Genomic DNA, 23,958 nt, shown 5'->3' on the forward strand with positions numbered 1-23,958 from the left:
ACTCTGTAACAAAAAAACTTTCCCAATATTTAAGATTCAGACCTAGAGAGAGAGAAAGGCGCCCAAACCCGACGTCTTTCCTGCGTGTGCATAGATGTTGGCGTGGATGTTGTGCATAGATTACGGCACGCTCAAGTTTTTTCAAAGGCTCTTAAATTCTTCGTGACCCGTGGCACCCCTCCCCATTTCTTCATTGACTTGACGACGCCCAGTGACCACTGTGCTGGTCCTGGCTACCCCTCCGCTTGTTTGTGGGGTGCGCTTTGCCCGAGGGAAGGGGGTTTGCATGTCTTCACGTGGACATCTGAGAATTTTTGAAATATAGGCGGTGTAATGCGATTTTTTAAACACTTTTGCAAAGATTTCTTTTGTGTACAACAAACTTGACCACCCTTTTCTGAGAGTGGCCAAAGTGCGCAGAAAGTGCATCCTTGTTTGGCATACGTTTTCTTTCATAAAATGCTGTTGCTTCATTAAGGTCGATATTTCAATTTAATTAATAATAAGTGTCTTATTGTTTCAGAATTAGACCGACGGCTCACGGTGTAAGGGATAGCGGGCGTGGGGTTCATGACACTGGACACGCCGTGGAAAGTAGCCTCGTTTGCACCTGACCGACTTTGTGCCTCATATCGTCCCCAGGGGATTGTGCAATAAGGGGATTTTTGGTTGGTCCCAAAATAAAGAAGGTGTAATGTCCGTAACGCGTAAATTCCCAAAATGCATAACAGGTATAAAAGAACTTGAATTCATAAAAATCACCATTGAAAAAATGTCAGTGTATGACTTTTCCCGAGTCGAATGACTATCATTATTCTCGTAAGCCAGTTCTGCAAAGTCATTCGTTTCACGACACACCGCGCGATCAGACGACAGGACCGGCAGGTTGGTTCCTCCTGTTTTCATGTCGTAAATGCAACTTGCGGTTATTTTCTCTTTGCAAATAAAGAGTAATTAATGAGACGTGAGCCCCATTCTTTTGCTCTTGAAATGCAGACTTTCTGAACGAATTCGTGTGTTGTAGACGGATCATTACATAATGTTAAAAAATAGACTGAACATATTCGCTTAATGTGGCTAACCAGCATCTTAATGTTAGTACTTATAATTATTGTATTCCCAAATATTGATAAGTATCTATATTGTAAGAAAACAATTTTGAGTTGATGGATCACCAGCAAAACTTTTCACCCTGTTTATTAGTTATGGTTATCCGAACAACCTATACTGGTCTGCTGGTATGTCATTTTACTCGCCACGCAAAGTCAAGTACTTCTGAAAGCTGCCTTTGAAAGTAAAACCTGGGATTCAGCATGAAAAAAAGGCAACGGGTCTTCAAAGTGTTGCCACTGTTTATCTCTGTAGGATCTTTTGACCACTGATAAATGGTTTGGGATGTTTAGTTCTTGGTTGTTTAAAGGTTTAGGTTTTGGGTTTAGGGGATTTCATTTGGTTTGGATTGAATTGGTTTGTTTTTCTTTGGGCTTGGTTTGTTGTGGTTTGGTCTAGTTTGGTCTAAATTTAGCCTCTTTAGGGCAAAGAGGAAGTGTCATCTTTAGCTCCAGATCTACTTTGAATTAGTCAAGACGTTTGAGCGGTGGCAGTGTTTGATGTTTTCCTCCGTCTGGTGGTCTAAGGTCTAAATAGCCTTTACTCAAGGCGATCTTTGCGACCACAGGATGCAAGCTTACGCGAGACACGACGAGCGAACGATTTGGTTCAGCACTGGCCGCCAAGAACATTGTTTTTCGGGGTAAATGCCTTTTTAAATTTTCTGCCACGACTTTTGGGAGGAAAATTGATATTAATGAGAGAGATGATGCTTCTGTGTCTCGAGCAATAAGTGACTGAAATACCTAACTGGCCGATCAGTATTACAGGCAAGCAGCTCTTGAAGTCGCACCACACTGTTGTGCTAGTGGAGATAGGGTTTCAGCTGGCCAGTAAATAAACTGCCATATAGCCAACAGCCGAACTTCAACAAGTCAGGAAAAATACTCACGAGTTTCTCGGGCGTTTGAGACGCACGTCAAATTAAAGCCCGGTTTATGATTTTTCATTTTCTTTTCAAATTTCCATTCATTAACCCATGACTTCTGAAGATATTTTTTTCCACGGAAGGTCACTCTTAAAAATGCACTCTTGAGCCCCTCGCCATTTTGAAATATCGATGCCTACACTTCTCAAAAAATAGACCGTTTTCAGGCACCGATTTCTTCCAAATCTCACTCATAGGCAAGCTGATATTCTTTTTACCCGCCTAAACCTGTCTTTCTACAAATCTTCAAGTTCATGGGCCACAAAATGCTTTATTTCGTAGAGAATTTGAGTGCATTCGAATTGTGATTTGGCCCGCGCAAGCAGTTTTCGGCCTATTTACTGGCCTGCATCCATAGGGCTTCTCATCACATGTAGGTTGACTCATCGGCAAAATTAGACCGACGGGAGAAGTTAACCTTGAGGAATAGCCGCCAAGTGTAGCCTACGACACAGGGAAGTTATATTGATATCACTTCGTAGGCCGAATCGCCCCCAAACCGGCTATTCCCCTTTCCGTCCAAAGAAGACATAAGAGGCCAAAAAAGGGGGTTGGCCCAAAACTAGGTTCGTATGTTTCGAAATTTATCTACGTCAATCCCCGCCCCACCAAAAAAATCCATTCAAGTACCGAAATAGCAGAACTGGAATTCCCGCATGTAACCTTTCAATGCGTGATGTCACAGCTGAGAGTCCTGAAGTTCGCTTCATTTTATTCCGTGCTTCATTTTACCTCTTAACTCTCCGTTACGCGGGATCCGTCGCGCACGACTTTGGAAGTCGCTACCTTCGGACTTGCAGGTTGGTATTTTTTTAAATCTCCCCAAAGTTTCAAATGTCCCTGCACCTGTTTCCTTTTCAAGAAAATTATAATGTATAATGATCAGAGAGACAGGGCAATACTTTCTGAGGGCAAAAGAGCGAAAAACTTTCTCTCCAAAAGAGTGAGTTCCTCAGAAAACCACATTGCCTCCAAAAGAATGAACATCATTCAAAACAGGAGCCGTTTAAAGGTGTGGTTCCTTAGAAAAATGGAAGCTTCACTCTTTTGGAGTGGTTTTGCTCTTTTTAGATTGGTTTTCACTCTTTTGGAGTGGTTTTATCAGGAACGCACTCTTTTTGAGAGCGAGATTTTCCCTCTTTTGCATTTAGAGAGTATTTATTTTCACGCTTAGGGCCTATTTGGACTAACTTTGTGTTCCTAAATATTGATTTATCAAAATTGGTTGTAAGAAATGGATCAACACCAACATAATTTTCGTGTTTTTGCCCAGTGTAGATGTTAGGGGTATCACAATTGGACATTATTGTAATAAATCCAAACGATTCGTACCGACTGGTCTATTGGCAGTTTATTCACCTTGCAAAGTCAAGACTTATGTTGCATTCGTTAAAAGTGGAAGTAGAAATTTATTGTGTTGGACCGACAAAAATAAGGTGTTGGTTCAAATAGATTACCACAGTGGCGAAAGCAAGGCAAGCGACGACACGTTACCCAACTTGTGCATTCCGGTCAGCCCGGTTATTTTGCAGGCGAGTATACACACGACGAAGTTGAACGCAAAAAAACCACACAAGCCAGGATGGCTTGGAAAAAGACGCTGTTCGTGTCGCTGCTGCTCGTGGTCCTACTGTGTACCTTTGATCAGGCAGGTTGGTAAAATTTAGACTTTATCTTCCTTTGCATTCATAATGTGCTTTTCATTTCCCCCAACGCTATTTGAAGGTTAATATTTTTCTGACTGCTGCTAAAATGTTTCTGTGGTGCAAATAATGCGAGTTAGAAACAGCAAAAATGTGGAATGATTTCTTATAATTATCTTTGAGGCAAATTTGCAAGTTATTAACAAGTGATCAGTTTTGTTGTTGAAATAGCATCTACCTTGTCTTTCCTCGTTGTTTATTTGTTGTAATAACATGATACACAGCAGGAACTTTCATATGCAGCAAGGTATGAGACGGAGAGAACCCCCCCCTGCTTTGTGTTGGTCATTGTCTCGCAGGAATCTGGGGCATTCCTTTCAGGCATCTTGGGGGGATGTGTTAAGTAACAATAGTCTGGAATGTGTCTAGGTATTGGACATGTTGGGGGGGTACCACTCGGTCTCATTTCTTGCTGGGTATAGGAACTTTAGTGGGCCTGTATTTTGCACTGCCGTCTCCTTGTCAACCAGAATGGGTGCATTTTTCATTGTACGTTCTTCCTGGTTGCGACACAGGACTTGGGTGTCCCCTTTTTCTTTCATGGTTTTTGCAGGGTACCCTTTGATTATCCAAATCCAAATGATTTAGATGAATTTAGTTGCTTCTATTGTTGTGCGAGCCTGGCTAATTGGATGTGCCGACGACAGTTACATGTCAAAAAAGTTGAGAAGGGCCTCTAAGTTGTTACCGCACAGATCAAGAAGGAATGCCCACCTTATGAAATATAGTCGGAAAGGTATTATCTTGTGAATAAAGAGCTGCACAGGTTTTTACAGCTGCATGGGAGGGAATGGCCGAGTGTAAATTCAAATACGTCCATTTGAGGCCCCCAATACACAGGCAAGTATTAGGCCCTAGTGGTGCCTATGTCTTACACAGGTTTGGATAGGCTGAATTCTTTTATATAAACAGCAACATTCATTTCTGTGTTACGGAAAATAATTAATGTAAATTTTGCAAAAATTCCCATCATTAATCCCTGGTAACGACACCAAGTCCTCAAAGCAGCCTAGGCACTGTAGCTCGTAAGTCTGCCAGTGAAGAAACGTGAGTTGTGCGCCAAACAAAGTCACCGTTTTTATAGGCCCTCAATTTTTCTCTGCATTGCTGTGCCGAGGCAAGCTCGTGCCATGCAAGCTCAACTTAACTGTAGTTACTTATTTTACCTATTTGCTCTCATTCGGCGCAACTAATTTGAAAGGACTTGTGTTTTTCCGGCAAGATACTAGGGCGTCGTCTTGATTATGGGAGTGTATTTTTTTTTCAAGGAAAATTCACCCACAAGTCATCAAATTTGCCCCCACCGATTTTGTTTTAAATACAGGAGATTGCTGATGCAGCAAGCTTTAATTTGATGGGTATGTCTTCATTTTCATTTTTTTCCCGAAGATGATACTGTCATCAAACAAGGGTGGATCCAAAATTGAAAACTAAATTTGTGGGGGATGGGCAAAATTGTTTTTTGAGAGCCAAGAATTTGAAACTTTGCATGTACCCCTTTATAGCCTCTCTGAGGGGCGAGGCTACCTTTGGGGGCTTTATATACACTTTTGACACTTTCAAAAGGACGGGACATAAAAAGACCCCAAATCCCCCTTTTTTTCACAACAGAAAACCTGGCGCCGGGCCCGTTTTCTTTTGGTCGAGGCCATGCCGCCTCCCGCGCCGCGCGCGCCCCCACCTGCCACGGTACGGAAAGGACAGTCTGTCCACATGAGTTTGCAACATGAAGGACGGAGGACTATTAAGCCAGTAATTTTGAAATCTTTCACTAAAAATGCTCCCGTCCCTGGCCGGGTGTTTCTTTGTCGTTTAAGATGCATTTTGGTGGGGCCGAAGAAGAAGACGAAGATCACCTCCACCACCACGTAAGTAAGATTAAGAGTCTTTTTCAGCCGATCAGTCAGTTTGTTGTGTGCATGAGTGAATAAGAACTGAACACAGGACCTGAACTCACTGCAAACTAGCCCCACAAATAGGGCTGTAGTGTGGCTCGCTTTTACAGTCTGTCTCTTATCTGTCGCCACCACAGCCCTACTTCAAGGCATGTCTTAAATGCCTGAAATCCAAACTGCAGGATTGTCACAAACTTTGAATCCTAATATCTTCCGAAATAAGAATGATTCGACAATTTTACTAACACCGGCGTATTTCTCAGAGTTGGCGCCGGAAAATGGCGCCGCCCGTGTTTGGCATTTAACAGTACAGGCCGGGTTTTTCGAGGCGCCGTACATCGGGAAGTTTACGATTTTGGAAAGCTTTAGGTTGCTGGTATGAAAGTCCAAATTCTGTGAAATACGCCGAAGCGAGCAACTACAGCCCTATTTGTTGGGCTAACTGCAGACCAAATTGCCCCCGATTTTATTGCGCATGCCCAAATGATCAAGGAGACAGGTGAATTGTCCAAGTGCCACTGGGCGAACAAGAGACTCGCCCTGATCAGGGACCCCCCCCAGGTTTTTTTTTTTGTTTTGATCTTGTAAACTTTCAAGTTGTCAGTCCCCCCAAAACCAAAGGCAACGCTCTCTTTATTACGCCGCGGGGGAATTTCAAATTGCAAAGTGTGAGAAAATGTGACTTTCTTACTGATAAACCAGCTATGCAAATTTGAATTGTGTCAAAACCCCTAAAGTTTTCCCCCCATAATTTCCCTCAAAACGCAAAGCCCTGCCCTCTGTTCACAACATCAACCCATAAGTCCACCACTGTATTTTTGGTATTGAACAAATGGGCCCATGAGGGAAAGAAATTCCGTGTGTGGATGGCGCTTGACACCTTGTGCAATAACCAGTAAGAGTAACAGAAAAATTCCAAACGCTTTTCTAAATGAATACCTCAACACTATCACTCCTAAATTTACTAAATTCTAGATGACTAAAAGGGTCATTTTCAGGGAAGAATTAGTGGTGTTCGTGGATTGAATTCATTTCTTCCATTTATTTCCTTATGTTAGTTTGGAAAAGTGCTGAGGATAGCAAACACTTGTCACTTGAGGGTGAATTCGTGCCTGTCTTGGGCCAAGTCCCAGAGTCTTTTGGCCCGAGTCTGAACTCAAATAAAGCTGACTCTGTCAAGTCATACAATGCTGTGTGTTCTTGAAGAATCAGTCGCAGGAAAGAGTTCTATACATGGACAACACTTGATGCCCCTGTGTCAAAACCTAGGAGACTTGTCTGAAAACACCTAAGTGTTTTATAAGTAAATACTTCTCAGCTAAATTTCACTTTTTTGGACATGTTATCACTTTCTGATTGCTGTAATATTTTGAGGGAAATTTAGTGTTGTCCATGTATGGAATTCTTTCCCAATTGCACTAATAAGGCAACAAATAATTACTTGAAGGCATGCTCTAAAAACCCCAAATCTCTGCTGTGTCAAAATTCAAATTGGAAAGAGTTCCATTGGCAGACAACACATACTTTCCCTCAAAATGTATTATCCAGTGTTGTGGTTGTAGTCAAGACCATCACAAAACCAAGTGCAAGTCCATGCACAAGACCAGACAGGACCATGCACAAGACCAGACACAAGACCATGCACAAGACCAGACACAAGACCAGACACAAGACCATGCACAAGACCAGACACAAGACCATGCACAAGACCAGACACAAGACCATGCACAAGACCAGACACAAGACCATGCACAAGACCAGACACAAGACCATGCACAAGACCAGACACAAGACCATGCACAAGACCATGCACAAGACCAGACAGGACTATGCACAAGACCAGACACAAGACCAGACACAAGACCAGACACAAGACCATGCACAAGACCAGACACAAGACCATGCACAAGACCATGCACAAGACCAGACACAAGACCATGCACAAGACCATGCACAAGACCATACACAAGACCAGACACAAGACCATGCACAAGATAGACCAGACACAAGACCAGACACAGGACAAGTCACAAGACCACACACAAAACCAGTCACAAGTAAGCTAGAGGGTGAACCAAGACAAAGGAATTCTTTTGTTGCAGGTCATGTGAATAGCTTGTGACTAGAATTCAGACTGGAGGTCTTGTGTGGTCTTGTGAAGGTCTTAAAATGGTCTTGACTACAACACTGGTACTATAAGCCATCAGAAAGTGGTAATATGTTGTGACATCTCTCTTAGGGTAGAGAGTCGTTGTCATTAAGAATGAGAGTCATTGGACTGACTTATACACACACTACTGCTTTATTCCGACGAATTTTTTTCATCTTCTTCATATTTACAATGACCAACTGCTACTAGTAAGGCTGGATATTACTCAAGTACTGCTCGTCCAAATCTGAGCTATTTATTCGGGAGTGATAGAAAGGTTGTTCATATCAGGGCTATACACTCACGAATGGTCAGGGAGTTGTTTCTCCAAAGCTGCCCGCGCGGGAATGATCAATGCTGACCGCTAGAGCTGGTCGTTTATATAGACTTTTTGGGCCGCGTCTTAGCCAATGGGAGCAGTGGATTGGGGTGGTTATGAATAATTCATACATGTAGAAAGTTTATGGAAGAAAAGCCTATGGGGATTTTGTACACACTTGGTCTTCGCTGACTTAGATTCTGTAGAACGATAAGGTCTGAGAAGTTCGGGAGCGGGAGGCTGAAAGGCTGTTTGTGGGTGAGCTACGGGGGAATTGGTCAACGAGGGAAAGGAAAGGGTGAGCCTTTCTCAGTTTATTGGGTTGTGTACAACACTTAGTCTCTAGATGGCTAGGAAATCTACATGTAATTCTTACCGGCTGAGGGTGAGCGGAGGTAATTGACCTCGCTGTGCCGTGACTGGACCAGGCTTTCGGTGTGTGGTTTGGTGGGACACATATGGTTGGAGTTGGGGGTCTGTGTGGGTCAAATGTACGGGTTATATGTGCGACTGAAAGTAGGATCGACTCCGAGGAAGATTTGGGAGAAAATGACCAAGTTGGAAGTGTGCTTTGGAGTTGCGGTTCAAGGGCATGTTGCAGCATAGAGCAACAGGGTCGTGCGTGGAATGCAATGCGCTGTGTACAATGCATGTAGTCTAGATGGTCATTGCGCGCTCGCTGTGGGGTAAGTGGTGTGTGTAGTAGCGTGTACAATATAATCTACATGCATATCAGGGAGTGCAACACTGTCATAAAAAGTGAAACAAAATTCTGAAGAATTTACTTAGCAATCACCCAGTGTTTTTTTTTTTTTCAGACCAGTCACATAGGTTTGTGGCTTTGTGCAGAGGTATTAAGTGTTGTCCCCGGAGTTGGAACTCTTTCCTTCAAATTTAGAGAGACTAATTTTAATTGGACATTTCTATACCTTGATATTGACCTTGATATTTTGCTAAGTAGAGTGTCAAGTGCCGCACCTTGCTGGGCTCAAACCCACAACCTGTAAACCTCAGCACACCCAATACAATGCCCCTTCCACAAGTGAAGACGAGACGCTTGCCACACGCTGTGGTCTTATTGTCATGCAACCATTTTTCTTCATAGCAGCGCCCAGGTTTTCCTATTGTCCCTCCTCAATGACAAATACAACGGACAATGCTAACGGGAGGCGGGTAGTTGCCTACTCCATACCACGGGCTCCTGGCTTCACTGTCAGGTATGAACCCACAATTATTGAAGCGTTGAAAAGAGTGACAGAAATCCGGAATAATGTTCATGAATGCCTTTCGTAACTGCAGGCTTTTCCAATATGCTTTAGGGCCTACGAAAACCTTTGAGGACCTACTAACAGGAAGTAGTCCATAGAAACTCAAACCTTGCTGAAAAAAAGGAAAAGTTTTTGACAGTTTGAGTGTCTCTCTCTGAAATTTAAGTTTTGGAAGGCTTCAAACTATTGCCGCTATAAGTCATAGCTTTGACTTGAAAGTCTAATTTTGTCAAGTGTGTTTCTTTCATTGTGGAAGTAAGTAAGCAATAGACATTTGGACACAATCTCTAAGTCTAACAAAGGCCTTGCATTAAACATGAAAGGCAAGGACCCACTCTGTAAAATGTGCTGTTAAATTACCGAGAGATTGGCACCTGCCTAGACAAAAGTAGGGCCTTTGGAAGACTGGGGTCTGTGGCATTTTGATGATGTGTTCAGTGTGAACTGTTCACTTGTGTTTTGAATCAGGATGATTTAGTTGCTGGATTCTGTATGCAGTGAGCATTTTTGTGACCCCACTGATGATGCTTTTTGTAAGTTGGCCAAATCTATGCTGATATAGGTTGTGATCAACCCGAAAATATAGAGTGTCGACCGCAATTGGCAAATCAACCAGTCCTGTCTTTTGCTGTTGACAGGCGAACGTGTGGGCCAGCATCGGGAAGTGTTTTCGATGAAGGAGTGCACACTATAACGCATGAAGCAAGGAACAGTGCAGGCCAGAGAGCCTACTGTACATTTGAAGTCACAGTAACTGGTATGCCATTGTAGTTGTAACAAAATGTTTGACTACCAGTGCACATGTTCTTAAAGAACACTGGAAGTCTGTCTTTAAAGAAGTATAACTCATTAGGTCAGTGTATCTCAACTTTTATTGAGATGTTAACAAAGCCTAAAGGAGATCATCTCTACTCTCTGGATAAGAAGCAAGTCAATGTAGAAGATATACTCTTCAGCTACATTGTTGGATCTCCACTGAGTGGAACGTTAGTAGGCCTACTCCTCTTTTTCGAATTTTCACGCAGTAGGGATACTCTCTAGCTAATGATTGTCCCACTTTATTTTGCTGGAAAGACAAGTTGGCATAAAGTGCCTTGCCTAAGGACACAGTCTATGGCCAGCATTGGGTTCGTGCCCATCAGTCCCTGTTCCTGAGTCTCACAAAGCCTTAGCCACAAAAACTACCGCCTTCTTTGTGAGATTTGAAAGTGCACCCGCTCTTTATGATTAACAGTCCTGCGATGTCCAAATATTCCATCAAGCAGTCATCGCATGTTTAGCTGCACCAAGTCTGTCATTAGCGGCTCGGAGTGCACCTTCAGTTGCCGGCACGGATGCAGGCTCGTCGGTTCCAACTCCCTAACCTGTCAAAATAACGGGAGATGGACCAATGATTTCCCAACGTGCCAAGGTAGGTGGAAACCACAGCAACTTCAGGAGCAGCCGAAATGAGCCAGATCGGTATTTAAAACGAGCAAGGATGTTTGAGTTTGGCATGAGACTGTGCTGATGTGGTATGTGCATCCAAGTGACGTGGAATCTCTAGAATGCCAGACCTGGGACGAGCTTCGTTTTGGGCAGGTGCTGGTGAATTACCCAACTGGTTCATTGGGGGACCCAAAATACACTTTGTGCACCACACACAGGTGAAACATATTCCGACCATGCCGAGCCGTTGTTCTTGATGGCCAGCTCTGTGAACAAACTTTGTGCACAAATCATATTGCCTACTCAACTGAGCCTACCCTGGCAGTCCAGCTTCTGGGCTGTTTTTGTCGTTTTCATCACAGAGGAGCTTGGCATGACATTTTGTTCACGAGTCAAATTGTTAACAAGAATTCCAGATAATGAACACGGGACTCGACGCAATTTTTTTTGCAGCGAGGACGTGCAGTCCCCGACAAACCTCCATCCCCGACGGAAGTGTCTCCTGCTCCGACTCCAACCTGTTTGATAGCGTATGCACCTTTGCCTGTAACCGCGGCTTTGGGTTTCAGCCTGGCGACACGGCCACCCGCACCTGTAGGTCAACCTGGTCCGGGACTGTGCCAACCTGCATAGGTATGTTTGTCCCTGGTCCCTGGAGAATGCAACTCTTGAAGTCCACCCCCCCAAAAATGAACAGAACTGTAAGAAGCCTATGATGACATACTATAGATGGCACACTACGTCGCCCCTTCCGGGCTTGAGGCAAATAATGACGGCTCTGGCCCCTTGCATTGTGCCATAGTATCAAGTCATCGCTTCCTTGCCTTTACGTTTTACTCATTCTTCTGTTGCGTTGTTTGTTGCGCAATGCCATCACCCGGCGCATCACGTCAAGTCGTCCTCTCTTTGCTTTTTTTTCTGCCTAACGCTGAACACCATAGAGTTTCACTCTCTTCATTTGACACTAGACCGGCATCCGATAAAATAGCTGTGTTCAAAAGACAGATTCAGCCTAAAGGCGTTAGAAGTTACCTGATAATTAAGATAGCTTTTTGCTGGTGGGCCCATTTGGACTTTTCAGTCAGTAACAAAGCACATTACGGTGCAATATGCGCAGTGCTCATTGAATTGTCAACCCTAACCCCCAAGGGTTGCTGGCCCTAACCTTCCCCATTCACACAAAGTTAAACACCCATATGGGACTCTGTGCACAGAGGCTGTTGGACTTAGTTTTTCTGAGGTATGCCAAACCCAATGCAAAAGTCAGCTGTTATGGACCTACCAAACCTATCCCCACAGAATTAAACATGTTACTACTGTTTAATTCTGTGTGAGTGGGGAAGGTTAGGGTTAAGGAGCAAACTCAGTGTTTAAACAAAGTGTCTGTTGTAGCCGGTATATCCGTAGTTATAGGGGACTACTTCAGTTAGCCTTTATCATTTCTTGAGGTTTTTTGTGTGGGGTTCTTGTAATGTTTGGCAGACGTCGAGCCTCCAAGGTTTACCCGCTGTCCAAGTGGTATTTCAGTCGAAGCGGAGGATGGTCAGAGGAGCGCGGTGGTGGGCTGGCCTGTGCCAACGGCCACAGACAACGTGCCCTTTGGCTTAACCGTCACACTCACCGTGGGACTTCCGCCCGGAAGTCGCTTCATCGAGGGGCCCCATATGATCACTTACGAGGCCCGTGACCTCCAAGGCAATACAAGAGAATGTACTTTCTCCATTACAGTGAGAGGTGAGTTTTGTGAATATGATCATGAGTTTCAGGCACATGTACTCTGGCAACAGTAAACAATAGGGCCCAATTTCACGGCACTGCTTAGCAGAAGATTTGATGCTTACAGAGGTTCTCTCCCTATTTCATGGAGACCATAAGCATTATGGCAATTAAACAAGCTTATGTATTTGCAGTAAGGCACGGTTAGATGGCCGCTGGTGGCTTCAGTGACCAAGGCCGTTTTCCAATACTCAACTTCCTCTCTGTCTCAGGCTTCGTCTTCTAAACCTGTCCCTGGTAATGAGCCTGCAGCCTCTGACTTAAATTGCAGTACTGTAATGTTTGGCTCTTTTGCATCTTACTTGATGTTTTGTGGCATTATCAGACTTACCATTGCGCTTACAACTTCAAAGTCAGGTAGTAAAAAAAAAAAGTCGAAGCCTGAGACGGAGACAAAGTCGAGTATTGGACAAGGGCCCTAGTGACCGGGGCCTTATTTCATGGCGCTGCTTACCGTAGCATTCCGCGCTTACGATCTCCATTCAGCGCTATCCGCACAAGCAGAAAAATTCTATGCTAACCCTTTAAGCACAGAATCCTTAGTTACGCGATGTACGCATGCGCACAAGCCAAAATTCCTTGCTAACCTGTGAAAGACGTTTGCTGTAAGCACAGAATTTTCTGCAAGGGTAAGTGCTGATTTTTCGCTTGCGGAAATTGGGCCCTGATCGAGGGCCTGTGTCCATCAGTTTGTTTCGCACAGACCCGGATCGCGATCAGTGATCCCAACATTGGTTCCCACCATCCATTATGCAAGTTTCAGTGTCCGTCAACCAACAACAGATTACTGATTGTGATCCAGGTCCATGTGATCTAGATCAGTGATCCCAACGCTGGTTCCCACCATCCACTGTGCAGGTTTCGGTGTCCGTCAACCAACAACAGATCACTGATCGTGATCCAGATCCTTGTGAAACGGACTTGGTCAAAAGGGTGTGTTGTTAGTCCATACGTTTTATATGGCATCCCTGCATCTCAGTCAATTTCTTTTTATTCAGTGGTCACCTGTAGGGGTTTCCTGGCCACAGAGGGACTGGAGTTCACCTGCGACGCTGAAAATATCAAAGGGTCTGTTTGTGCCTTCAGCTGCAATCCAGGGTACCGGTTAATTGGAAGTAGTTTTGCCATCTGTCTCTCGAATGGATTGTGGAGCTCCCGGCGACCAACGTGTCAGAGTACGAGACTAAATTTTCAAACTGTTTGAACTGTTTGAACTTTAAGATCTTATTAAAGAGTTTTGATATTTTGTTCTGTACGGCGTATGTCCCCAAAACTACCTGTAACAGCCTTCACCTTTTTTGTGTTTTGCTTTCATGTGGACTCTTGCCCCATTTCAATTCTTGCCGACTGATTGCAATGTCGGTATCAAATTGACTACAATGCAAATTGTTGAAAATAATGTCAGAAAGTGATTTCATCCAAATGTGTCTCTGGAAGCCTCAAGAAATTTAGAAATTCAAAAATCGTGAAATACCTCAGCAGACTATTTTTTGAAAGAGTTGTTGAATGAGGATTTAAAATCGATATCGAAACCCTGCAAAGTTCTTTAGTTCTTTCAAGCGTATTTTTGGGTGCAATTTTTCTTGCCAACTAGAATTGAGCTGCCCGCCCCTAGCTGCTCCCCCTCACGGCAGGTTCAGACAGCCCTGCGACAATACCTTTGGTTCCTGGTGCTACTTGGTCTGCGAGGAGGGTTACAGTGTCGCAGGGAGCGCGTCGCGACGCTGCACAGAGTCTGAAACCTGGGATGGCACCCCCACCGAATGTCGAAGTAAGGCCATTGTCAAAGTACAACTTGGCTACGGCTGGCGGCTATACACAAGGGTTGATGAGAAGCCACTATCCATTGGCTTTTGTGTGTGTGCCTTTTTTAGCCGTTTTCAGGTAATGTGAACAAAGCCTAAGAAGATGGAGATTTTCCAAAGCATAACTTTGTCTTAGGCTTTGGCTGTAGTCTTCGTCATGAATTTCGTCTCCCGATGTAAAACTGAAGTGTGTCTTACAAAGCCAAGCCTGAAATACACTTTCATCTGTTACAATTTGGAGCAGGAATTTACAAAAGGGCTTTTATAATTCACCCAAAGTCCAGGGAGATTTTTTGGGGGGAAATACAACTTTTTCTTTTTTTTTACTATTGCCTGCTTGGTCACAGTTAACATGTGCCAGAAGTTAACGCCAGGTCCCGGCCTGCAAGTGGTCCCTGTGTACACCTGTCCGGCAGGGAACTCGGTACCCTACAATAGCATCTGCTTTTATACCTGTGAGGACGGTCACATCATGCACGGAGCATCAGCGCTGGTGTGCGGTGCCGACGGCAGCTGGCTGCAGACTTTACCTGTTTGCCAAGGTGACGTCACCCTGTTAAATACCCATTTAGATTCTAGTGCAGAGAAAGCTGATAATCTTCAGTGCCCAGTGTGTGACAGAAGTGTGTTGTGCGTTAATGAAAGCTGTTTCATTGCTCATTGGCAAGCCTTCATAGACCTGTCATTATTAGCAAAGGGGCCGTCCATTTTTCTTTGTCGTTTTCGTGAGCATACAAAGAGTTGTCTCTTGTTTTTATGGAATCCTCCCCCGTGGAAGAGTACAAACTGAAACAGAGAAAGAAGGTTTCTTTGCCGGTTAGCATCCTCAATTTTAGCATTTTTTTAAAAAGCACACATGTTCCCCTATGCCCCTTGCGGCATGTGATTTGTATGTTCTTGATGGACCAAGTGGATGACGCAGCACATCTCGGGTCATCCACTGACGAGTCATTAATGACTGTTCAAACTTGTGCATTGGTATTTCTTTGTCACTGTTTGTCCCCCGCGGCATTTGCGATTTGACATTGTGGCGGACTCAAATTGTGATGGACCCGACTTTGGTCTGTGTTTGTTTGGGGGGGGGGGCATTTCAAGAAAAGTAGAAATGATCATGCAGGTAAGTTAGAGGATGTGATCTGTGAAAAAACTTTCCCGTGGTTACCCAAAAATTTACACGTGAAATTGTTTATCATTTAAATCCGAGAATGACGTCTTTCAAGAACTGTTTTATTTCATTTCAATTCACTCTCTTCTACATCAATTGTTCCGATCAGGTGAAGGGGCAAAGTTAAGGAGGGCACCAGTGAGTTTTTTTTTGTGTGTGTGCAAACTTGCATATACACACTTGAAATATGGATCTCATCGTCACAACTCATTAACAGGCACTCTTGGTTGAACTTTAATAAAAGACTATATTTCCAAAACAGAAATTACGTGTTCAAACAACGATCTTCCAGCTCCGGTCAACGGTATGAAGAGTGGCTGTAGCGGGCAGCGTATACCTTACGGCACGACGTGCACACTGTCCTGTAACCACGGATACACCCCGACTACGACCACACAGAGAACGTGTCAGAGGGACATCGGTAACCTGGGCGTGTGGTCTGGTGGAACAATAACATGCACAGGTGAGGCGCAAATGGCCTTCTCCAATGAAAGGAGCTCCTATCGCCCGTTGGACTTGTCATTGCTTCATGAGGTCCTCATGAGGTCCAAGCAGGGCCAGGAGAGGGCGCAGTTGTCCTCGCAACGGAGGCTCCCTTGGTGGGAACTGCAAATTGCTGGTTCATGAACGACTGTGAAATGCACGCGTTACGGTCGTGTCACTACCAACAAAATGAACGCCCCTTACCAACATGGCTCTTTCCAAGCAATGAGGGGGTGCTTCTGCTCAAGGCTGATAAAGGGGACTGCAGCTTGATGGTCCAAGGTTCAGTTCTTGTGACAGGAGGCGTAAATGTTCGAAACTGTATATTTGTTCCATGAGACTGGTGGCTGTTGAGTATAAAAAGCACCCACCAGATCCACCGCTTTGACCCGCGGTTCGATTCCTGGGCCAGGCCATTACACGAGCAAAGGTGGTCATTGACTCTCTCCCACCTCTTGCGAGTTTTCTCTCTCCGGTTTCTCTGGCTTCCCTTCCTCGGTAAAAATCAACATTTTGTGTTGCCTTTTTGCGTCGGTCAACCACTCTGTAGTTGCTTTCTTTGTTTAAAATCATAATAATAAAAAATTTGAAGGAAAATGAATGATTTTTTTTTTTTTTTTTTCAAGCTGTGACTTGCCCTCCACTTGCAAACCCGCCCAATGGTTTCATCTCGACCTGTGTGCGCAACGGGCAGGAATCGGCTGTTAGAGATCGTCAGCAGTTTGACACAGCGTGCGCTGTAGCGTGCGACAGTGGCTACACCCTACGGGGCACCAACACTCTTACCTGCGTGGTATCTGGTGTTTGGACCGGGACCAGCTTGGAATGTACAGGTACAGATACCCAAGTGATTGAGATAAAGATGGAAAACTGTAATTAACCGCTTGCCAATGGCATTGTGTTTTAGCTGGAAATTTAGACATTTTGAAAGATTTAGCAGCCGGTTTCTGATACGCGGCCAAGTTCCACAAGTAGTGAATTGCTAGAGTCATTTGAACAGTATTTGCGTGATGATGTTTGCCACAGCAACCTTGTATTTTGCAACACTCTGGGGCGCGCCCATGGAGCGATATTGCTGCTACAACAGGCTTTGTGCAGTGGCCATGTTCAAGTTCACCGGACTTCTTGGACTTGGTCAGTGTGGGTAGAAAACAAATAGGTAGATCAGCTTGTTTAGACGTCAGCTGGCACCGTGTCAAGGTGCAGTTGACGTTTCTCAGTCGTGCCCAAACCTGCAGAAAGCCGGGTTGTGTTTGCACGTCCTCAGGTGCAAAGTGATAAGGTGCAGTTGACGTTTCTCAGTCGTGCCCAAACCTGCAGAAAGCCGGGTTGTGTTTGCACGTCCTCAGGTGCAAAGTGATAATCACGCAAATCTTTTTTTGTTTTTTCCTCCTTCCAGACGAGACCAACCCGGTTGTGCAGTGCCCTCTCGACCAGGTCATCTTTGCCGGAGAAGGACAGAGCAGGGTCTCCATATTGTGGCAGTGGGAACCAGTTATGGTAACCATGACAACTCCTGAGCTTCCCCTTGATACTTTTCTTTTTGCCCTCAAAATTGAAAGGACCCATGGAATACCTTCTTTTTTTATAATTTCCATTTAACTTCATAGTTATTCGCAGTTCACACACTGCAGCTTTGTGTCTCATTTGAGTTTATTTGTTTATTTAGGACGTATGCTTTCATTTCTACGCCACTGTGAAGTTCCACATTGTTTTTTTCCTTGTGTATTGGTTTCATTTCATTTTGTGTCATTTTGTTTGTCTTGTCTGGCTTTTTTGTGTTATGTCTCATTTCTTTTTGGTTCGTCTTGTCTCCTCTCCTGTCCGGCCCGTTTCCTGATCACAGATGGGGGGGGGGATTTGTCAAACCCAAAAGTGGAACTTTTGTCACTGTGAACACACATTTTTATACAAAAGCTTTGGAATGCAACATGGAATGGTATGAACATTGCTGTGTCAAAAATTTGTACTTACTTAAAAAAAACAAACTAACAAGTGGAACTTGAAAGCAAGCAAGGGGTTTCATTTGAGCCGCACCCCCCCAGCTTGTAGGCCTGCCTGTCATCTCATTTCATTTTGTTCGAGGTCAGTTTTTGCTGTCTTCAATTTTCTATTTGCACATGAAATTCCCCACGTAATAATGTGAGTGCCTACTAAGTCACAAGATAGTAATGGCTCCCTCGAGCAACTTTTTATAATTGATAAAAAGTTGATCTTTTTTTTTCATCCTGACAGGCGAGAGATGCAGGGAGTGACATACCTGCCATTTTACAGAGCATCGACTCGAACCCATTCAGTGCTCCCAGGCCTACCAGCCTGGGGGAGGGAATCCACTTACTTGTCTACTCTGCGACGGATGCCTCTGGCAACACAGGATCGTGCGTCATGCGAATCGAGGCCAAGGGTCAGTTACAACAGGGCTGATTTAAAGACCAAAACTTGTGGAAATTTTCCAAATCTCAGACAGGCTTTTGTGTCCGACGTCAAAATCGTTTGTAGGACTGCAAATGTTTTAAAATGACGTTATAAGCAGTCATCCTGAGATCGGAAACACGCAGTTCAGTGTTCTGCCGGCTGAATTAACCGACTTTACAATGAGGTCAGACCTCGAAAGTTGGGGTAGAAATATGTTGTAGCGAGAGACAGAGGTGAAGTGGAGATTCAGACCCTGAAGCCGTGAAGGGGTGTCAAAATTAAATAAAGGGGATGCACCAATTTCGTCTCTTGAAACTTTTTCTTCCAGTGGACACACAACGCAACCCGTGTACAAGAGAAGTGCCACTTATTTCAAAAAATTTCAACTAAAACAAAGAAAATTTCAGACGTTGTGGGGTTCATGTAATGATATTTTGGTTAACACTTGGGCTCTGCGGGACAAAGCTCGGGGCCCAAAGAATGGTAATTCACTCTGACCCACCAATGGAGGCGTTCTCATTGTTTTTTCAGTTGCCAGATGCCCCGGCTTGAATGCTCCTACGAATGGAGCCATACAGCTCGTAGCGGGTCAAGGCTCGTGTGCGCAGGGCGCCGTCCACGGCTCGCAGTGCGAGATCACCTGCAGTGTCGGACACGTCTTGTCAACAGGGGGCGCTACACTGAGAAGGCAGTGTAACCGTACCAGCGACCAAAGCAGCCAAGGGTACTGGAGCCTGGAACAGCCCACGTGCGAGGGTATGTTTATCAGACTCACGACACCAGCGTCAAACCTGTGTGAAACTCGACAACTCACGCCACAAGAATCGAGCATTGCATATCACACTCCTTTAGAAGGTTTTCGTTCTCGGCGCGAAGGAGCTCGGGGAAGGGATCTTTTAATCCTGAGTGGGGGGGGGGGCGGTCATTTGGTGGGAGGCAGAGCCTTACATCCCATGCCTACTGCCCCCCACCCTGCACTTGTCAAGTGACAGAGAAATTGCAGAGACATCTCGGCCATGTCTAACGTTTTTTTTTTTTCAAGTTTGGACTCTGCTTTTTTTTTTTGTCTGCCTGGTATTCAGCAAACTCCTGTCCTCATCCAGTCATTGCCAATGGCTACATCACCGGTTGCCAGGGCAGCGCTGCCTCATACGGGGAGTCTTGCGAGTTCCGATGTGACCCACGCCGAAGGTCAGCCAGCGGACACACTCGCCTTAGCCGTGAGTGCCAAGCTGACGGCTCATGGAGTGGAACTGACTTCCAGTGCACAGGTATTTACAAGAAAATTGGAATAATGACGGCAACCGCATACATGGCACCAGTGATGACTGTGGTGCCATGTGATAATTTGTCCGTAGTTCTTTTCGTGTAAAATTGAGGCCCAATATCCCATTGACAGTGTGCACGTACGTTGCTGTATCCACCCTGAGTTGAAGTACACCCCCCATCGACAAAGCAGAGACGGACCAGTGGGAAGTTTTCCAACCATGTCTCATGCAAGCACCCGATGCACACTAAACATTCATACAGAAAGGTGGTGTCATACTCAGCACATCAGAGGCCAAAAGCACATGAACCTGTGCGCTAGCGATGACTTCCCACCTAAAGGACTATATGTATATTTGCTTGCCAAAACACGCCCTCTGTTGTTCCCGCTAGGAGCAAATAACCAAATACCTACTGCAGGGGTTGCCGATCGCAGGGAAAACCGGTGGTTGCGTAGTACTTGATCGCTCCTTTTAAAACATCAGCTCTTTCTCCTCGACTCTCCTCAGAGATGGTGACCTGCCCCGGCCCCTTCTCCGTCACGAATGGGTCCGTAGAGCCCGCCCTCTGTCGTCAGGACCGGGCCTTGCCTTACGGTACAATGTGCCGTTTCTCTTGTGCCAACGGTTTCCGCCTTCAAGGACCCACCAACAACACCTGCAGTGCAACTGGTGCCTGGGACAACCCCCACAGTACCGTCTGCCTGGGTAAAATAATTTTATTGACGGTTAATAAATACATCAATTAGTTATCTATTCATACAGAACTGACTAGTTTAGTCGTGTCGGTCATTTAAACTGAAAAGTAAAGATTCCAAGTATGTATTCTAAGTATTTATGCCCTTGTCTGTGAGCAGGGCTGCAACCTGCCGTGAAAATAGATCCTCCACTCTTATATTTGAAAGGAAATATTTCTTTGTAATGACCGTACTCTGAATGAAATAACTTGTGAAATCAGAGTGCCGTCGTAAGAATTGTGGTAATAATTCTCTTTTTTCGGGGGGGGGGAATAATTTTATCACAAGTGCGTTTTTTTTTTTTTGCCCCTGGGAAAAAAGTGAACTCAAAGAAAAGAGTTTCTTGTGTTGACAAGTTATAATTTTGTGGGCTCCATCTGGTCCGTCTAGACACACAGCCTCCGAGTTTCGACAGCAGCTGCCCACTCTCCGTAGTGGAGAGAAGCGACAACGGCTCCACGTCCGCCATTGTGAACTTTGACGCACCGACTGCAACCGACAACTCGGGATCGGTCACTGTGAATAGGTGAGTGAATCTGAGGGGGGCGGAGGGAAGGACGTTCCCCCAGCCCCCAGAAAAAAAAAGGAACGAGGGATAGCAAGTCCCAATAAATTGGGGGGAAAAAAAGGAAATGAAGGGAATGAACAATCTCCAGTATGCTTGAGAATGAGCAAGAAATTAATGTCCTTCCACCGTTCGTGGTTTGTCAGTTTGTTGCTGCCAGTCAGAGCTTTGTCAATAAATCCTGGGAGATGCTTTTGACCAAAGATCGTATAGCGCCGAAGGTACAAGATGGATAACTCTGCCCAAAAGATGTAATTACCATGGGCGCCATTTGAGCAAGCGATACGCTTGCGCAGTTTACGGTAATGTTTAGGCGCAGGCTCACTAGGTGCACGTGCCTGCCGCGGCGCATGCGCCTTTGCATTAATGTACATTGCGGAGGCGTATCTCTTGCTCAAATGGCACCCATGCGATTACCATGTTTTACGTGAATTCACGGTGAAGTTCGTCATCTTGCGCCGCTACGCGGCACTATACGATATTTGCTTTTGACTACAAAGTCAAAGTGATCTGCATAAGTATCTATTTCCTTGTCCTCTTCTGTATTTGGCAGACGATCTGGCCATCCGGCCCCAGGCAGTAGGTTCCCGGAGGGCATGACCACCGTCACCTTCTATGCAATAGATCCCAGCGGCAACACCGCACATTGCGATGTCACGGTGACAGTTACGGGTGAGCCAAAAAAAAAAAAATCCTCACAGAAATTCATGTCTGTGACCAGTCTGAATAGGCAGTACATGGGAAGGCAGTTTTTAGAACCAGACAGGATTAATCCCATTATGACCTTGAAGATCTCAGCCGTCTCGTGACCAGTCTTTCCAAACATTACATTCAAAGTGCATCTGTGACTTTTGAACCCTGAATTGATGTTTTTTATACTTCCGGTCTTTGGCAGTGTACCAAAAGTTGGCCACTGTCGAGTACCAAAGTGAATATGTCACTCGCACAATTATGTGTGTAATAGGCATTAGTGCGAGAACCAGCGTGTGAACCAACAGGCGCGTACACCTTTCCTTTGCACTACACTTTCTGGTTCAAAATGATGTCACACTTCGATGTTCCGTATTGATCTTGCATTTTTCCAAGGTTGAAATATCGGGCCAAAAATGACGGTGTCTGCAAATGGTTCAGATATGCTGCGTCTACTCACCGTTCAGGGACGCCTTCTGGTTAGTGCTTTGTCTGTTTACCAACCACCTTCCCATTTACCGTCGATCGATTTGTCCTCCCCAGTGAACCGTTGTCAGATGCTCTCGGCTCCGGCGTTTGGCTCCATCCGCTGCAGCTTCGCCAGTCCGGTCGTGGGCACCGAGTGCAACTTCACCTGCAACAGAGGGTACACCTTGAGTGGATCAACGACCGCAACCTGCCGGCTGACAGGCAACGGCATGCGCTCCTGGGACGGGCAGACCCCTGCCTGTACAAGTAGGTGTATACCCACAGGGCCCACGTCGTTCTGTCAGCGTTGTTTCAACGTTGCCGTTTAATGTTGAAACGGCTTTGTGCCCAGTTATTTGCCTGCTAACAAGTTTTTCCAGCATGCAAAACTCCACTTCTTTTCTGTGTTCAATCTTCTGCCGAAATTCCTTTGTAATCAACGATTGTGAGATTCTTACAAGGAGTTGGGTTGGCAGACTGACTTTTTCTCCGCCTTTCAGCTCTACGACCGGCATTGAAATCCCACCCACACCAACACTTGGATGGGACTTTTCACATCCACTCTAATCTTTGCCATGTCTCAGCAAGTCCATCTTAAGTCTGTCATGAGTCGCCCATTCTTCTAGATGCACGTTTAAACCACCAGCTTCAATCAAACAAACTTTGACAAAAGCTTTCCTCCGTCGTTGTTCCCCCTGTTACTCATGACTGGTCTCGTGAAAGGACTCGTAAAAGGTCTTGTGACTGAATCAATTTCAGCACAGCTGGGGCGTATAGTTGCACTGTAACGGCAGCGGAACGATTTTCAAAGTGGGAGGTCCAGTTGTGAGACCATCAGGCATCAGTCCTTAGTAGGCCGATCCGGTACCATTGCTGGAGCAGCCAAAAGTGGAGGGGTCACTGACTCCCCCCTTCCCAATCCCCCTACCCACTTCCGCGCCAATGTTTCACTGACGTCCTTTCCTTCATCCTAGTTGTACAATGTCCCTCTCAGCCTACACCACCCAATGCCGTCCAGCTGGGTTGCAGCAGCGACTTGTCCTCCGCTGAGACCTTCGGCACTGAGTGCTTCTTCTACTGTCAGTCTGGCTACCGAGCACTTTCCAGCGACGGCGGTAGAGCCCGCTGCCTGGAGAACGGAACCTGGTCCGGGACCGATCTCGTCTGCACTGGTAAGCATCGTGTACTGGCCCCAGTCCAACACCCCTGTTGTATATTGCCCAATCTCATCTAGAGAGAGATCTTAAGGTCCAGGAGCCACCATGGTAACTTGATTAAAAAGGGGAGCAATTCCTTTAGTTTCTGAAAACTCCAGAACATCACCAAAAAAAATTCTGAAATCGTTCCGTTGATTTTCGCATACTTTATTTTCTACAAACTTTTGGCAGGCATAGATTACCTCTATCTGCATATTTTTCAGTACAGTTTGAAAACAGAATTCTTCAGTTTTCTTGGCATTTGTTTGTGTGTTGATCTTTCAACTTATTTGAAGTAATAGATAGGGGGGCACCCCAGACATTACGTCATACTCAAATCTGTTTGATATTAGGATATCAATCTAACTTCTACATTAACCCTAACCCTACATAATACTACAAATTACTACTTGTAGTAAAATGTAGTACAGAGCGCTGTCGCTTGTAAGAGGACACGACCTTATTGTTCTGTGAAGCCATAAGATACAATAGAAAAGACAATGTACCATACAGTACTGTGGCACCATGAATGCATGGCTTTATTGTTCTCTGTACGAGTAACAATGGAAGTAACCTAGCCAGAAGTAGTAATT

General features: G+C 45.1%; 1 protein-coding gene across 7 annotated transcripts in view; it reads left to right on the forward strand.

Annotated features, from left to right (window-relative positions):
• The first annotated feature begins 769 nt into the window (after nt 1-769).
• LOC110974970 (uncharacterized) overlaps nt 770-23,958 on the forward strand; it is a 52,359-nt gene continuing 29,170 nt past the window's right edge. For 2 of the 7 annotated variants that reach the window (XM_087130224.1, XM_087130227.1), the window contains exons 1-22: nt 770-885; nt 3,571-3,690; nt 5,559-5,609; nt 9,210-9,321; nt 10,011-10,129; nt 10,607-10,783; nt 11,254-11,433; nt 12,283-12,534; nt 13,575-13,751; nt 14,171-14,347; nt 14,729-14,923; nt 15,809-16,009; nt 16,656-16,862; nt 17,429-17,529; nt 18,265-18,433; nt 18,976-19,200; nt 19,527-19,715; nt 20,220-20,417; nt 20,837-20,972; nt 21,565-21,683; nt 22,245-22,436; nt 23,144-23,341. In XM_087130224.1, the coding sequence (XP_086986350.1) occupies nt 783-885; nt 3,571-3,690; nt 5,559-5,609; nt 9,210-9,321; nt 10,011-10,129; nt 10,607-10,783; nt 11,254-11,433; nt 12,283-12,534; nt 13,575-13,751; nt 14,171-14,347; nt 14,729-14,923; nt 15,809-16,009; nt 16,656-16,862; nt 17,429-17,529; nt 18,265-18,433; nt 18,976-19,200; nt 19,527-19,715; nt 20,220-20,417; nt 20,837-20,972; nt 21,565-21,683; nt 22,245-22,436; nt 23,144-23,341 (3,598 nt within the window). In that variant the 5' untranslated portion in view covers nt 770-782. Of the gene's footprint in view, nt 886-2,690; nt 2,839-3,554; nt 3,691-5,558; nt 5,610-9,209; nt 9,322-10,010; nt 10,130-10,606; nt 10,784-11,253; nt 11,434-12,282; nt 12,535-13,574; nt 13,752-14,170; nt 14,348-14,728; nt 14,924-15,808; nt 16,010-16,655; nt 16,863-17,428; nt 17,530-18,264; nt 18,434-18,975; nt 19,201-19,526; nt 19,716-20,219; nt 20,418-20,836; nt 20,973-21,564; nt 21,684-22,244; nt 22,437-23,143; nt 23,342-23,958 lie in introns of those variants that run through there. The other 5 variants (XM_087130225.1, XM_087130226.1, XM_087130229.1 and 2 more) reach the window with 5 other exon arrangements.

Source organism: Acanthaster planci, linkage group LG20 (genome assembly GCF_054643075.1).
Source record: "Acanthaster planci isolate LZ-2023a linkage group LG20, COTS_SCS, whole genome shotgun sequence".
Taxonomy (NCBI): domain Eukaryota; kingdom Metazoa; phylum Echinodermata; class Asteroidea; order Valvatida; family Acanthasteridae; genus Acanthaster; species Acanthaster planci.